Source organism: Impatiens glandulifera, unplaced genomic scaffold, assembly GCF_907164915.1.
Source record: "Impatiens glandulifera unplaced genomic scaffold, dImpGla2.1, whole genome shotgun sequence".
Taxonomy (NCBI): domain Eukaryota; kingdom Viridiplantae; phylum Streptophyta; class Magnoliopsida; order Ericales; family Balsaminaceae; genus Impatiens; species Impatiens glandulifera.
In genome coordinates, this window is record NW_025919575.1 from 12,866 (window position 1) to 27,648 (window position 14,783).

Below are 14,783 nucleotides of genomic sequence, written 5' to 3' on the forward strand. Positions count from 1 at the left end.
ACAGCGGTCTATATTCCGGTTTAAGTGAGGATTTCTTACCGGATACCGCGATAGGAACCTCCGTATCCGAAAGATCCCGGCATGCCGCCTGGAATGTTTCTTCGTCTGTGAACACCGAGAAGTCACTCCCCTCGGAAGGTAGATGTAGTACTTAAGCAACCGACTCCTTCGTCAGTGTGAGTCGTTGTCCGCATATAGTTGCGATGATTGTTCCTTCGGTGAGGATGGCGGTTTGAAAGAATTCGTTGACCGCATCCTGATATAAGACGAATGGCCCGGTCAAGAAATGTTCGAGACCGGACTCGGAGATCTAGGTTAACAACCGCTTTGCCTATGTCGAACCGTTCGCCCGAACTTCATCGAAGTCGACTTGGATGATGTGTTTGAACAGCACAGATTCGCGACCCATTGTAGTTTGAATAAATCGAAGGATCGAAGGATTGAAAGTTTTGAGAGGTTTGAGAGCTAGAGAGATAAAGCCGATTCGTGTGAGAGTAAAAGAAAATGGCTAAGGACCTTATTTATAGTCGCGGGTTGGAATTTTAACCGCCGCGAACCGTCACATCAGGATTGGGCAGGAATTTTCCCTCCAAAGGCTATGGGCGGGGAGTGATGGGCGGGAAAATTTAAGCGGGCTTTTGATGCGGTTATTTAACCGGCGATAAAGCGGTTTTTCTTGTAACCGTTTATTAAGTGAAGCGGTTATGTAACCGCTTAGCAGGCGATTTTCGATTTTGACCGGTTTTTCAATGATGTAGTTAGCGTTTTTAGCCGGTTGGTTATTTAGATAGATATTCTAACATTGCGATTTTTGACCCGGTTATCAAGCTTAGAAATTCAGATAATCATTGAAAGAAAAGAGACATGATAGAAACCGATACATTGATCGGTTTAGAATACAGAATTATAACTTATGTAATAACTATTCTAGAAAGCCTGTCCTCCACTCCTTCCTCATCGAGAATATTTGATGGGTTCGCCGGTGTGCCCGGTCCAAAATCTGGACTATGTGCAAGAATGAGTCGGCTTATGTGGGGGACGTAGCCGAGACCTCTCTTAGTCTCGACCATAGTCCTCAGGATTTTGAAGAGGACCGATGACCAATTTATGGAGGTGTTGCTGATGATGTAGGTCATCATGTCGAAGATTCTCCTAGAGTAATGTTGGTTCGGAGATTGACAGATAATGGATCGGTTGACAATCTCGTGGAGGAGTTGGATGTGATGGGAAAGGCGGGTCTTCAGATCGTGGTTCTCCACCGGTACGTCAGTTCCAGAGAACATTTCAGAATACTCGATTGCTGCACTCCCCACCCGGGTTGGGAAGTCGGAAAACCCTTCAGTGGGAAGATTAAACATTTGAGCGAATGCGCTCTCGTTCAGAAAAACGGTGCGCCTTCTCACCGTGGAAACAATGAGATCGCCACTCATGGATGCATTTTTAAAAAATTCAAACACTTCTGGAATGAGCATAGGTCCGGATTCTTCGAGAAAATCACGAAGGCCGGTATCGATTAGAGATTCAAAGAGAAGCTCCTTCGTTTCAAGATCATCAAATTGAAGGACTGAGTCGAAATCAATGCTCAAATAGTTCCTTAGTGTTCGGCTCGACATGCTTTCAGACTGTGCCAAGAGAGAGAGAGTTTAAGAAATTTTGATTTGTTTGAAGGTATGGTGAATTGATAAGGTGGGGTTCCTTATATAGATCTGAAATTGGAGGGAAAATAATGGCATTTATTGCAGAAAATCAGTTTTGTCTCATTTATGAAGGTAATATTTATTTTTCCAAAACTCCTTGGGAAGGAGTTACTTTTGACCGGTTGCGGAGCTCGAGGTGGAGAATCTAGTTAGAAAGTAACTAAGTTTGTGTAATTTCCCATGTAGTTGGAAGTTGAAAGTTATTTTTCATTAATGAAAGAGAAATACAGGAAACCGAAATGGACATAGTTGAAACCGAAAAGAAACATAATCTAAGCCGAAATGATCATAGAAATACAACCGGTTCGTGCAGCAAAATGACCGGTTGTAGGAAGGAGTGACTTAATTGCCGGAGGAGTTGAGATGTCGGTTCTTCCTCTTCTAGGCCTTCTCGAACCGTTCATAGAATGAGTCGGCAACTTCCTTGGTTATGACCTGGACCTGATTCAGTCCTTCACCCGGACAAAGTGGAACACCGAGTTCCATGAGTAGGCAGCTGATCTGAGGAATAAGGCCGGTTTGACGGATGCTGATCATCCAGATCAGGACATCGAATAACACCCTGGACCAGTTGACCGGCGTATCTGTTGTGATAACGGCCATCATATTGAAAGTTGTAGCACAGTAGGTGTTGGTCACAACCTTGCCTAGGATGCCATGACCGATGATATCATTGAGTAGCTGGTATTCAGCCCTTAATGATGACCTAGAACCGTGGTCACTGACTGGATGGTTTGACCGAGAAAAGCTTAAGGAGATTTCGGCTTTCAGTCCGGCCGGGACGTTCAGATCAGTGAACCCTTGCTTCGGCAGATCGAAGCATTTGGCGAAGTCACTTTCCGAGAAATCAAACACGGTCCCTCCTACCCTAGATTGAATGAGGGTGTCCAAATGAGGAGTGCCACGGAAAACCCTAGCGTTATAGAAGAACTCCAGGATGCTTTCTGGAAAGATGACATGTTTGTCATCTAGGAAGGATTTTAGACCGGTATCTTCAAGTGATTTGAGCATTTTGAAGATTTCATAATGCTTTGTACTTTGAGCTGAGTCGAAATGAACTTGAAAAATGTTTGGAAACTGAGACATTTTTGTCTTAGTGAGAGGATAAGTTGATACTTGTGAACATTTTGTCTAATGTGTGCCTAAGTTATATATTAGTAGAGGGATGATAGTATTATCTAGTGGGTGACAGTTGATGTATTCTATTGACCATAGGATAAAACAAATTTCATGAAATAAGCATGTCTAAACCTAAAATGTGAGTCATAGGCCTAGACGGTGAAAGATATCATATCTTCACGTCTTTTGAGGTATGACTATTTTTCTTTGAAAATGTATCTTTTCAGAACAGATAAATCTAAACACAGATAATTATTCCACTTTTGTTCGGAAGCCAAATAATTTGGAGTATATTATTTCCAAACCGGTCGGTTTTCAGTCATTCGTTCCGTTGCGGTTAATTGGTGCATGCACTAAGTAACCGGTCGGTTTACTCTAACTAATGAACAGAGCGATTCTTCAATATGTACCTTGGTGAATTTAGAATCCGACAATTTAGGAGGAACTACCGGTTTTGTCTGTCCGAACCGATTTTCCCTTTTAGACATTTTTAGAGATAAGCTGATTAATATCGGTTAGACCAAGTATGATCTTGAAGTGAGAAAACTTAGCTTCCTGCAGGGGCTTTGTGAAGATATCGTCTATTTGTTGTTCTGTTGATACGTATTCCAGTCGGATATGCTTCAACAAGATATGTTCTCGGATGAAGTGATGCCTTATGTCGATGTGCTTGGTTCTAGAATGTAGAACCGGATTGTATGTAATTGATATGACACTTGTGTTATCACAGAATATTGGAGACTCTTCGGTTGTGATACCGAAATCCTTTAGTTGTTGTTGGATCCATAGAATTTATGAACAGCAACTTCCAGCTGCCAGATATTCAGCTTCTGCGGTTGACGTGGCAACCGATGTCTGTTTCTTATTGTGCCATGAAACAAGTCGATCACCTAGGAATTGGCATGTTCCGCTGGTACTTTTTCTATCAACTTTACAACATGCATAATTTACATCTGAGTAACTTGTGAGGTTAAAAGATGAGTCTTTTGGATACCACAGACCGACTTCAGGAGTTCCCTTTAGGTATTTCAAGATCCGCTTTGCGGCTGTGTAGTGGGACTGTTTTGGATTAGCCTGGAATCTTCCACACACACTGACTACAAATAGTATATCTGGTCTACTTGCTGTTAGGTATAGGAGAGAACCGATGATTCCTCGGTAAGCTGTTAGGTCTACTGTCTGACCGTTTTCATCCTTGTCCAGTTTGACCGATGAGCTCATTGGAGTAGCGGCTGAGGAGCATGTATCCATCCCAAATTTCTTTAGAAGTTCCTTTGTGTATTTAGGTTGACTGATGAAAGTTCCTCCATCGAGTTGCTTAACCTGAAGGCCTAGAAAGAAGCTTAATTATCTCATCATACTCATCTCAAATTTGTTAGTCATCAATGTTGAGAATTTTTCACATAGCTTAGGATCGGTTGATCCAAAGATGATATCATCGACATATATTTGAACAAGTAGAATATATTCATTTTTCTCAAATTTGAATAGGGTTTTGTCCACCGAACCGATGGTAAAATCATGGTTTAACAAAAATGCGGTTAGTGTATCATACCAAGCTCTAGGAGCTTGCTTTAAACCGTACAATGCTTTGTTTAAGAGGTATACATGATTAGGCAGGTCAGCATTTTTGAAACCGGGTGGTTGTTAAATGTATACTTCTTCACGTAGTTCACCATTCAAAAATGCACTTTTGACATCCATTTGAAAAACCTTAATGTTTTTGAAAGCGGCAAAGGCCAGAAAAATCCCAATGGCTTCAATCCTAGCTACAGGGGCAAATGAGTCTTCAAAATCAATGCCTTCTTCATGTTTGTATCCTTGTGCCACTAATTTGGCTTTGTTCCTCGTGACCAAACCGTCTTCATTGAGTTTATTTCTAAATACCCATCTTGTTCCTATGACCGGTTGATCTTTCGTTCTAGGGACTAGGTACCAGACTGTATTACTCTCAAACTGGTTTAACTCTTCTTGCATTCCCAAGATCCAATCCGGATCTGACAATGCTTCATCCACTCTTTTCGGCTCAATCTGGGATATAAAAGCGAAATTGAAGTATTCCTCCAGGATTTGTCGCCTAGTTCGAACGGGTTCTGAAGGATCACTTATAATTAGCTCAGGAGGATGATTTGTGTTCCTTTTGAGATTCGGTTCAGGAGCGTCTACCAAATCAACGTTTACTTGATAAAGGATAGACATATCGGTAGGCTGAACAAGGATGTCAGACCGACCGATTTCCTTAGTTTGAACCGAGGTGTCAGCTTTCTGCCGTGTGACAGCTTGATTCGGCTGGGTTTCAACAACACCCATTTGGTCATGGACAAACCGTCTTAAAACTGGAACCTCATCTTCACTATCAGAATGGATATTGTTGTTTTCCAATCTGTTGTGTAGATCAAAGGATGATGCGGTGTTGCTTTCAACCGATTCATCGAAAACGACATGAAGCGATTCCTCCACGGTTAAAATTCTAGTATTGTATACTCTATAAGCCTTACTGACTTCTGAGTAACCTAACATGATATCAATATCGGATTTTGCATCAAAAGTAGATAGGTAGGTTTTGCCATTTATGTGAATTTAACATTTACAACCGAAAATCTTAAGGTACCTAAGGTTAGGAATCCTATCAAAGTATACTTCATACGGTATTTTGTTGTGGAACTTGTTAATCAGAGACCGGTTTTGTGTGTGACATGCAGTATTGATAGCCTCAGCCCAGAATTTCTAAGCAATACCCGAATCGGCTATCATGGACTGTGAAGCTTCCTTGAGAGTTCGGTTTCTTCTCTCAGCCAGGCCGTTCTGTTGAGGAGTCCTAGCACTAGACAACTCGTGTCTAATACCGGATTCATCAAGGAATGCATTTAGAGTACTATTTGTAAATTCGGTTCCTCTATCACTCCTAATGCTATTGATGCGTGTTAATTTTTCATTTTGTAAACGTTTAAGCAGTGTAATCAAGTTTGATGCGGTTTCACATTTGGATGCCAAGAATATTACCCATGTATACCTAGAATAATCATCAACAACTACCATAGTATAAAGCATACCACCTAGGCTGACGACCCTAATCGGTCCAAATAAGTCCATGTGAAGGAGATCTAAGCATCGGTTAGATTGAATGTGTCCTTTACTCTTGAAAGTTGACTTAGTTTGTTTACCCATTTGACATGCTGAACAGAGCTTATCCTTATTGAATACTAAATCATGAATTCCTTCAACTAGCTTTTTGCCACAGATATAGTATAAGGTTTTCAGGTTTAAGTGGTTCAATCTTTTATGCCACAGCCAGGTTTGGTCGGTTTTAGCCACCATGCATACAGGGTATTCTACTTTATTTTTCCAATCTACCTTGTATATATTTCCTAACCTATTTCCGGTTAGTAGTATGATACCTTGGGAATTTTTATCTAAGCATGCATGTTTAAGGAATTCTACAGTGTATCCAACATCAAACATTTGACTAATGCTTAACAGGTTAAAATGTAGATTTTCAACTAATAGCACATTATCAATTGTTAAATTACCATGGACAATCTTACCCTTGCCCACAGTTCTACCTTTTGAGTTGTCACCGAAGGTGATCATTGCACCGGTTTCTATTCTGATGTCGGTTAGAAGATTGTTGTTCCCAGTCATGTGTCTAGAGCAACCGCTATCCAGGTACCACTCGGAGTTTCCTAGCCGTTTCTTCATATCCTGCAAAATATACATATTTACAACTATTTTGTACCCACATTTACTTGGGTCCACAAGCGATTAGTCCCTTAGGTATCCAAACTTTGATAAGTCGGACAACTTTCCCGGTTATAGTTCTTGCTAGTTTTCCTGCACTCGGTTTGGAGTCTTTCTGCTTTCTAAAGGTGCCTTATTCAGAGGTGGCCTTTGGTTTAACCTATGTGGTTCGACTTTCTTACTTTTGGGCCGGTTGGCTATCCTTTTCTCAGGGTGAAACCATTTTTCAGAGATAGTTGGACTTACGTAAGTTAGTTCATCTTCCGGATATGAGGCACTTAGTTCCTCATCGTCGGTTAAGGAGCTCTTGACAAACTTTACAAAGGGAAGGTTGCCTTTTGTAAGATTTATTTTGTCCGAATGGTTCCGGTTGGCGAATTCGTTGTCTTTGTATCCAACACCAAATTTGCATTTGGAATGTCTTTTGTACTTAGACATTTGGTTAACCATGTCATTAAATCTTTTCCATACGGCTATTCGATACTGGATTCGGGCCTCATCCTCTTCGGTCAGCTCTTGGACTGATTCCTCGAATTGTTTGGTTTCAGAGGATAGTTCCGGTGCTACCTCGGTTTCCAAGATTCTATCAGGTTGAGTGATCTTTGGTTCGGTCAAGGTAGGTGTTATGGGGTCAGTTCTAAAGTTCAGTTGGGTAGGTATTAATGTTAATGGGTTCTTATATTCTGCTACCATATCATTTAGTGCATTGAATAACTCATCTTTAGTAAATTCATCACAGGGAGAGTCAAATACATGTTCCTCGTTTGCCATGAGGCATGTGAGTTCATCATCACTGTCACAGTGAGCCCATAAGCTTCCTCCATCATCGGCTATCAGTGCTTTCTGAACTTCACTTCCTTCACCTGTTTGTTGATAGTTATTTCGGTGATTCTGATCGTCCGGTTTCCGGTCATCCCGTCTTGGTTTTCTACATTCCCACCTGAAATGTCCCAAATAATTGCAGTTATAACATCTAATATTAGATTTATCACCGTAGTTATAGTTGTTGTTTGTGGGTTGGCTTCTCTTCATGAATCGGCCAAATTTCTGTGCAAGCATTGCCATGGCATCCTCGGTGAACTGTTCAGCGGTTCTGATCGGTGCAGGAGCAACCGGTTTTGTGGATGTGACCAATGCTGTAGTTGAGGTTGAGGCTGAGACTTCATCTTCAATCCTAGATCTCATTTCAAACTCATATGCCTTAAGATCTTCGAACACGTCGTGTAGCTTCATCTTGCTTAGACAGTTTGATTCCCTCATCACCATTGTTTTTATATCCCATGCACTTGGAAGAGATCTTAGCGCTTTCATGATGACTTCTTTGTTGTCATACTTCTTGCCAAGAATTGAAAGCTCGTCTATTACATCTGTGAACCAGTCACTGTATTCTCTCATTGTTTTTCCCGGTCTCATCTTGATGTTTTCAAACTTCTGGGTAGCCACCATTATCTTGTTTTCCTTGGTCCTTTCATTTCCCTCATGAATTTGAATCACCGCTTCCCATATTTCCTTTGCGGTTTTGTAATCTCGGACCTTGCAAAACATATTTCTGTCCAAACCGTTAGAGATGCGGTTTCTAGCGTGGTTGTCCAGATTCTTTCTTCTCCTATCTTCAGCTGTCCAGTCCTTTCTGTCTTTATCAATCATTACCGGTCCTTCAGTCAGGATGAACTGCATCTCGTCATCCATGGTGATTAAATGCAGGTGCATGCGTGCCTTCTAGTTGGCAAAGTCGTCACCTTCTAGCATTAGGGGCCTATAAAACGACATGCTTGCTTGAGTATTGAAACTAACTGCTCTGATACCAATTGTTAGGATCTAGGTCGCGGTTGGGGAACCGGGGTCTGGCCGGTTAGCGCGTCTCACTCAAAGGTTGGTGATTAATCCAGTTAGAGATTAACACCGGGGTTTCAATACTACACAAACTGTCATAAACCCTTGAACCAAGTTCAAGTGCGGAAGTGGTTTGTTTCAGGTGGAAGCAGCACACACACTAGATGGACAGAACCAGATTTAGATGAGGTCGGTTTGGAGTATAGTGGGTCGGTTTTGGGACTCGGTAATTCGGTTTGAGTAGAATCGGTTAGAGTACAAGGCTGGCAGAAAGTAAATAACAAGGCAGAATTTTATGGATGTTCGGAGATAAACTCCTACGTCACCCCTTCCTCTCGAAACCGCGAGAAGGATATTCACTAATGAATACACACACAATCCGATCGAGACTTATTTGCTGCTCGATAACACTTGTACAATTTTAACCGAAATTGTAATCACTCTTCAAATAAACACTTAAGCTCTAAACCTTGTAGAGAGATAAACTTGCAATAAATCTTAGAGCTTGTAGTTGGTAGAACTTATGACTTGTTTCTAGTGCTTGGTAACCGTACGATCAAAACTTGGGTTGTTGAAATCTCTTGGAACTGTATTTACTCCTCTTCAGCTCCTTCTTTTATAGGTGAAATGTGCCAACGGTCACATTTCATTTCCTTGAGTTTGAATGGTTGAGCAGCCTACAGATTGTCTTCAGACTTGTATGAATTTGGCAATACTAAAGTCTGTCCCTTCGGTATCATCCTCAACAGATACTCAAAGTATCTATTTGTACTGGTCGGTTGTTTATGATAACCGGATGACTTCCGGTTTTTCCATGACTTCAGATTGACCAAATGTTCAATGATTTTGGCCTTCTGATTTGACCGGTCTTATCTTCTTGTTCGGTTAGGTTCTTGTTCGGTTTGGTTGCTTGATCGATTGAGTAACTTGGCCGGTTGAGTAACTTGATCGGTTGAATAACTTGACCGGTTGAGTTCTTTGACCGTTCCTGCACAAGAAGTTTGTTTTTGTTAAGTTTTATTTAACCGATCTAATTTTATCTAACAGTGAAGATGCCAAGGATGATGGAAAAGAGCTGAAGGCTCTTATGGCAGGTGACGGGAGGAACAAAGGAAGCAGACGTGGTTCCTACTTTTCATCTAGTGAGAGTGATTTAGAAGAGGTGGCCTGGTTCATAGAAAGAGAAGATGAAGAAAGAACTCAAGAGACTGAGGTATTTGACTTCTCTTCAGAAAGGTTTTCAATGGAACAACTGGTAGCTGCACTAGATGAAATGGTCATCGAGTACAAAAAGCTAGTAGAATCCTTAAATGAAACTAAATCTTTACCATATGTAAACAAACCAAATCTGTTTCAAAATGAAGAGTCAAATGTTTTCGGAAAGAAGATTGAAGAGATCTCATCTGAGAATGAGGTACTCAAAGAACAGATTCAAACTCTTTCATCTGAAAATAAAAGGTTAAACTATGTTGTTTGTGCATGGACAAGGTCCGGAGAAGCTGTCAAATATCAGATCAGCAAGTTAAAACCTGCTGGATCTAGATCCGGATTGGGATTTGATAGCAATGACCCTAATCTTTCATGCAAAAAGTCCAACTCATCTGACAAGCTTAAGCCAATAAGTTTTGTCAAAGGGAGTATGACTGACATTGAATCTGATCTTATTCATGAAGAAGTTGCTTTCAAAAATGAAATAATCTATGTTCCGCCTACTATTAGCTGGCTTAAGAATAAGCTAGAAGCAACTAATAAGTCTGGCAATTTAAAACCTGACTCTAAGTCAAGGAGTTTTAAAAAAAATCTTCTTCAAAAGTTAAGGGATTAGTGGCTTGCAGGAAGTCATCTGCTATGTCAAAATCTTATGCATTAATCACAACACAAAATGAGAAATCCATCAGAATAATTCAAATATGGATTCCTAAGGGATTAATTGATCGAGGACCCAATTGAATATGAGTACAAAAATGTATAAATAGTTTCTTTTGTAGGTGACACAGCATGGAAGATCAACAATGGCTGTTTCCATTCTAGTTGATAAATGTTTTTATTTGTTAAAAATGTTTTTGGTATTTGAACCACAAAAACTGTCTCTTATAATTCTTTGTCTCTATACAAAATGAGAGGGAAAATTACTTTGAAAGTAAGGATACCCTCTACACGAATATTCTTAATCGGTCTAATTAGACAAGAGTGTTTAAAAGAAACAGCTTGTACTTAGACGTATTTTTGGTCAAAATGTATACATCTAAGTCTATATGTTGAGTTTTTAAACCTACGCAATTAGACGGATACGTCTAATAGACGTTAGACGTTGTTACGTCATGAGGAAGAGGATGCTCACGTCTAATCAAACACACATCTAACACGTGGTGTTCATGCGGAATTTTATACAACACGGAATTAGACGTATGCGTCTAATAGACCCACCCGTCTAATAGACATTTAGTTATATGGATTTATGCAGTAAGAAAAATGTCTAACTACGTGCCGATTAGACTGATCAAGGACAGCTGTCCCACATTGAGAGATATTCATTTTTCCCGCTCAAAACATTAAACAGTCATCTCTTATCAAATTGAAGACACGTGTCTTTCAAGTTTAGAGACAATGACTGATATACCCTCATTTTTAATAATGACTCCTTGAAAAAGGACGTCTAACATTTATTGATGGGACATACCCTTAAGAAAAGTGACGGTTATTCTGTGTATATTTTCTCTGTCTATATAAGGACATTCGTGCATGAGTTCGAAAGCTTTTCGTCTCTCGAAATCCTTAAGAACCCTAATTTTCTTTGCATTTCTCTCTCTTAATCTCTCTGAAATCTTGTGTCTGTTCATATTCCTTCAAAAATGGTGAACAAGAAAATCACTTTGGGTCATTGTACATCGTATGTGGATTTTCCATCGGTCTACACTTTCGATCAACCGGAAGTAGTGGATATGTTCAGAACCCTAGAGTATTCTGGGTTGAGGAAATATCTCGGTGGTCCTTTCATATTCTATGAGAAAGAAATTTGCGAGTTCTTTAAATCTGCAACTATGGTGGGTGAATCCATCGTAGAAACCGTTAACGGCGTGGAGTTTTCTTTCGATGAAACTATCTATGCGGAGTTTTTTGAACTTCCAACGGAGGGGAACACGTTCGACTTGATTCTTTCATCAGAAGTCATGGAAGAGATGAAGAAAACCTTTTCTGCCGATGGTTCGATGATCCATGTAAATGGAATCAAGAAGGTCCTTAAACCTCATTTCATTCTACTGAACGACGTGGTAGCAAAAGCGCTCCAAGGGAAATCTGGCTCCTTCCATCTCTATAGTTAAGACCATTTTGACTATATGTGCGCCATTTCAAAGGGAATCCAGGTAAACAGGACATCTACCCTTTTTCAGAATCTCTATTTTTCGATCTGTTAGACAAATAAGGAAAGCATAACGTATGCGGCTCAACTGAGTCGTTTGATGGAGTATTTGGAGGTTCTTGTGGGTGAACCTGAGCAGAGGAACTCTCCGAGGGTATTCACTTCCCTTACAGTCGCTAGTACCCTGATAAGGGTGAAGAACAACATAGAATATGCTTCTGGTGCATCTAGTTATCAGACAGGTGGTAAGCCATCTACTTGATCAAAACAACCGTCTACTTCTGTTATGTCAACATGTGCAAAAAGATCAAAGACAGTGAATGAATCAGAGGCCAGTTCCTCCAGTTTGAAAAGCTCCACTAAGAAGGACTCTGAATCAGTCGATTCAAGGTTAAGGCAAGGTCCAGGCATACTTGCTGCAACTCCCATGTCCTCTCTGTCTTCTCCGGCGACCATCCTGAGAAAGCATTCAAGATCCAGTGTCTCAAAGGAAAAGAAGACGAAGGCGCTCTGCGCTTCTAAATCATTGAAGGTAACCTCCTCTAAATCTTTGGCCGCTGTGCCTAAGTTTGATGTTCCTGTAGTGGAACAAGATGAATCTATCTTTTCTCTAGTAAGAGAATCTACTGAAGGGCCCGCTGTTGAGACAGCTGGTCCAAATATTGAAAATGATAACAGGATTGAGTCTTCTGTTGTTCAACCCGATCTATTAGCCGCAAGTGCTACAGAAAGTGCTCAACCAGAACAAGGTGTTGTTCTTACCCTTGTTGCTGGTGAATCTGCTGAAAAAGACTCTTTAGTATCCGGGAAGGTTACTCGTGTAGAGCTTCCTGTTAGGCTGTGCAAGAAACCCCAATCAACATACAAATTGATGTGTTCCGCAAGGCAGACATGTGGAATTGTCATTAGTGAACCCAAACCTGCTCCAAAACCCGTCGAGGTTGTTGGAAAAGGTAAAGATATTGCAACTCCAGTTCCTGAAGAAGTATAGGAAGCAACAAGCATTGTTGACCTTGTGTTAGATCAAGTGAAAGCCATTGCGGCTGACAAGTTGGAAATTTTTGAATCATGGTGCCTGGAAAGATTGTCTTCCAAGTACAATGAAACCCTGTCAAATTCTGCAATAACCCGAGAGTGGAAGAAGCGTGTAGCCAATGAGCAGAAAGTTCTCAAGTGTGCTAAAACTTCAAAGGTAGTTGAGGCTCTAAGAAAAAGGATCTCGTTGAAGCATGCTTATATGGAAGATCCCTTTTCCCAATTCTTGAAGCCAAAAAGGCTAATTTTAATCCTGTTGAGAAAGGCTCTGAGGTGGAAGTGAAAGTGTTGAAGAGGCTGGATGACATCATGGATAGCTACGTCTCTGTGGCTACCCGATACGTTCATGGCGCTAACTGTTCTGGTGCAAAACCTTTTGATGATGATGAACCGATGAACATCCTTGATGCCGATGATGATGCCGATGAGCTAGATGTTGCTCTTTTGATTGAATTCGGTAATCTTTCTGCTGAAGAGAGACATATTATGGATCAACCAATTCAAGAGAATCCTCATGAAAAAGAAAAAGAAGTAATTGTTCAAGAGCCTGAACAAACTCTTATAACGAATGAAGAAGAAGTTCTTGAAGAAGATGTTATTGAGGAGGCTGCTCAAACTCCTATTGAAGAAAATACTGTGATATCCTCTGTTGTGAGAACAGAGGAAGCCCAAGAGAAGGTGGATGAGGTCACTCATCCAGAGATTATCAGATATGAGGGGGAACCCTCCAAAGATAAGGATGTTGAAGAACAAAGTTCCTCATCTGAGGAGGAATAGGATCAATACACAAGTTATCGAAAGCCCCTTCTATTCCCCAACACCATTGTTAACAATCCTCTCCATTACTCTGGAAATCTGTTTGAGAGATTTAGAGAGCTAAAAATGAAATATTAGAAGAGGAGCAGAATGAAGCTGCTAAGGTAGCTGAGAAGGATCAACCGGAGCAATCCATGCAGATTCATACAAACTTTGAGCCAATTCAGAGTATGGCAGTAGAGTCTCAAGAGAATTCATCAAATGAAGAATCCTCTACTGAAGGTAACAAGCTTTTAAAGTCTATGACTTATGTGCTCTTATCTCTTCAGAAGAGCATGATAAAGGCCTTGAACACCCAGGAAGAACAAAGAAAGGATTTTGCCGAAATTATCAAAGTTCTTACTGAATTGGATATCACTCTGAAGAAGAACACGTATGAGACTCACGTCTCAATTTTAAACATCTCCAAGTTTGAAAAGAATCTCATAGCCGTCAATCTGAAATGATGGACCTTGAAAGGCACATCAATGATGACCTTCATAGGGAGACTTTGGATGAATTCAGTCTGGTGAAGAATTAGATGGTGAAAATTCAAGGTTGTTTAAGAAGAAATGATAGTGAACGATAGGAATTTGCTGACTCTATTGCAAGGAAGTTTCAAGCAAAGGAGAACGCAAAAGCTAATCCTGAAAGAGATCAACCTCGAATCACCCAAGGCGAGTCAAGTAGAAGAAGTGACGGTGTATCAATCGACACTAGATCTAGACGAGCTCCAAGCAACGATGAAAACCCTAGGCCAACCAAGAGAGGCGGTGGTGATTGTGGAGGCCGAAGCAGTGGAGGTGGTCGTGGTAGGCAATCTGGCTCTGATCAAAGAGATCGTGCCAGTGGCGGTGATCGTGGTGGTAGATCAAGTGGAAGCGGTCCTGGTGGTCGCAGCTTTCCTCCTTTTCTCAACATGTTAACCGGCCAAGACATGAGTCCAACCGATCCTCGAGTAAAAAGGGAAGAACAATAATTTCTTTTCTGCTTAAGTCTTTCAAACAATGTTTCTTTGATAGTACTCTGAATATTGGTTTTTGGAAGTTTGATGTAAGTGAACAAGGGTTTGTTTATTTGTATGATGAATGCATATTTTGGTATATATATGCAGGTTTTCAATTTCTTCATCAAAAAGGGGGAAATTGTTGGGTCAAATTATTTTGACTAAGTGTTGAAATAATTTAACCATTGGAATTTTGATG

General features: G+C 40.6%; 1 protein-coding gene across 1 annotated transcript; it reads left to right on the forward strand.

Moving 5' to 3' along the window:
* Positions 1-13,733: 13,733 nt before the first annotated feature.
* LOC124918185 (keratin, type II cytoskeletal 1-like) lies at positions 13,734-14,536 on the forward strand (the record flags this gene model as incomplete). The annotated part of the gene is made up of 2 exons (XM_047458391.1): positions 13,734-13,972; positions 14,191-14,536. Coding segments are annotated over exons 1-2 (585 nt in total), but the record flags the coding sequence as incomplete, so codon positions are not given.
* Between the last annotated feature and the right edge of the window lie 247 nt (positions 14,537-14,783).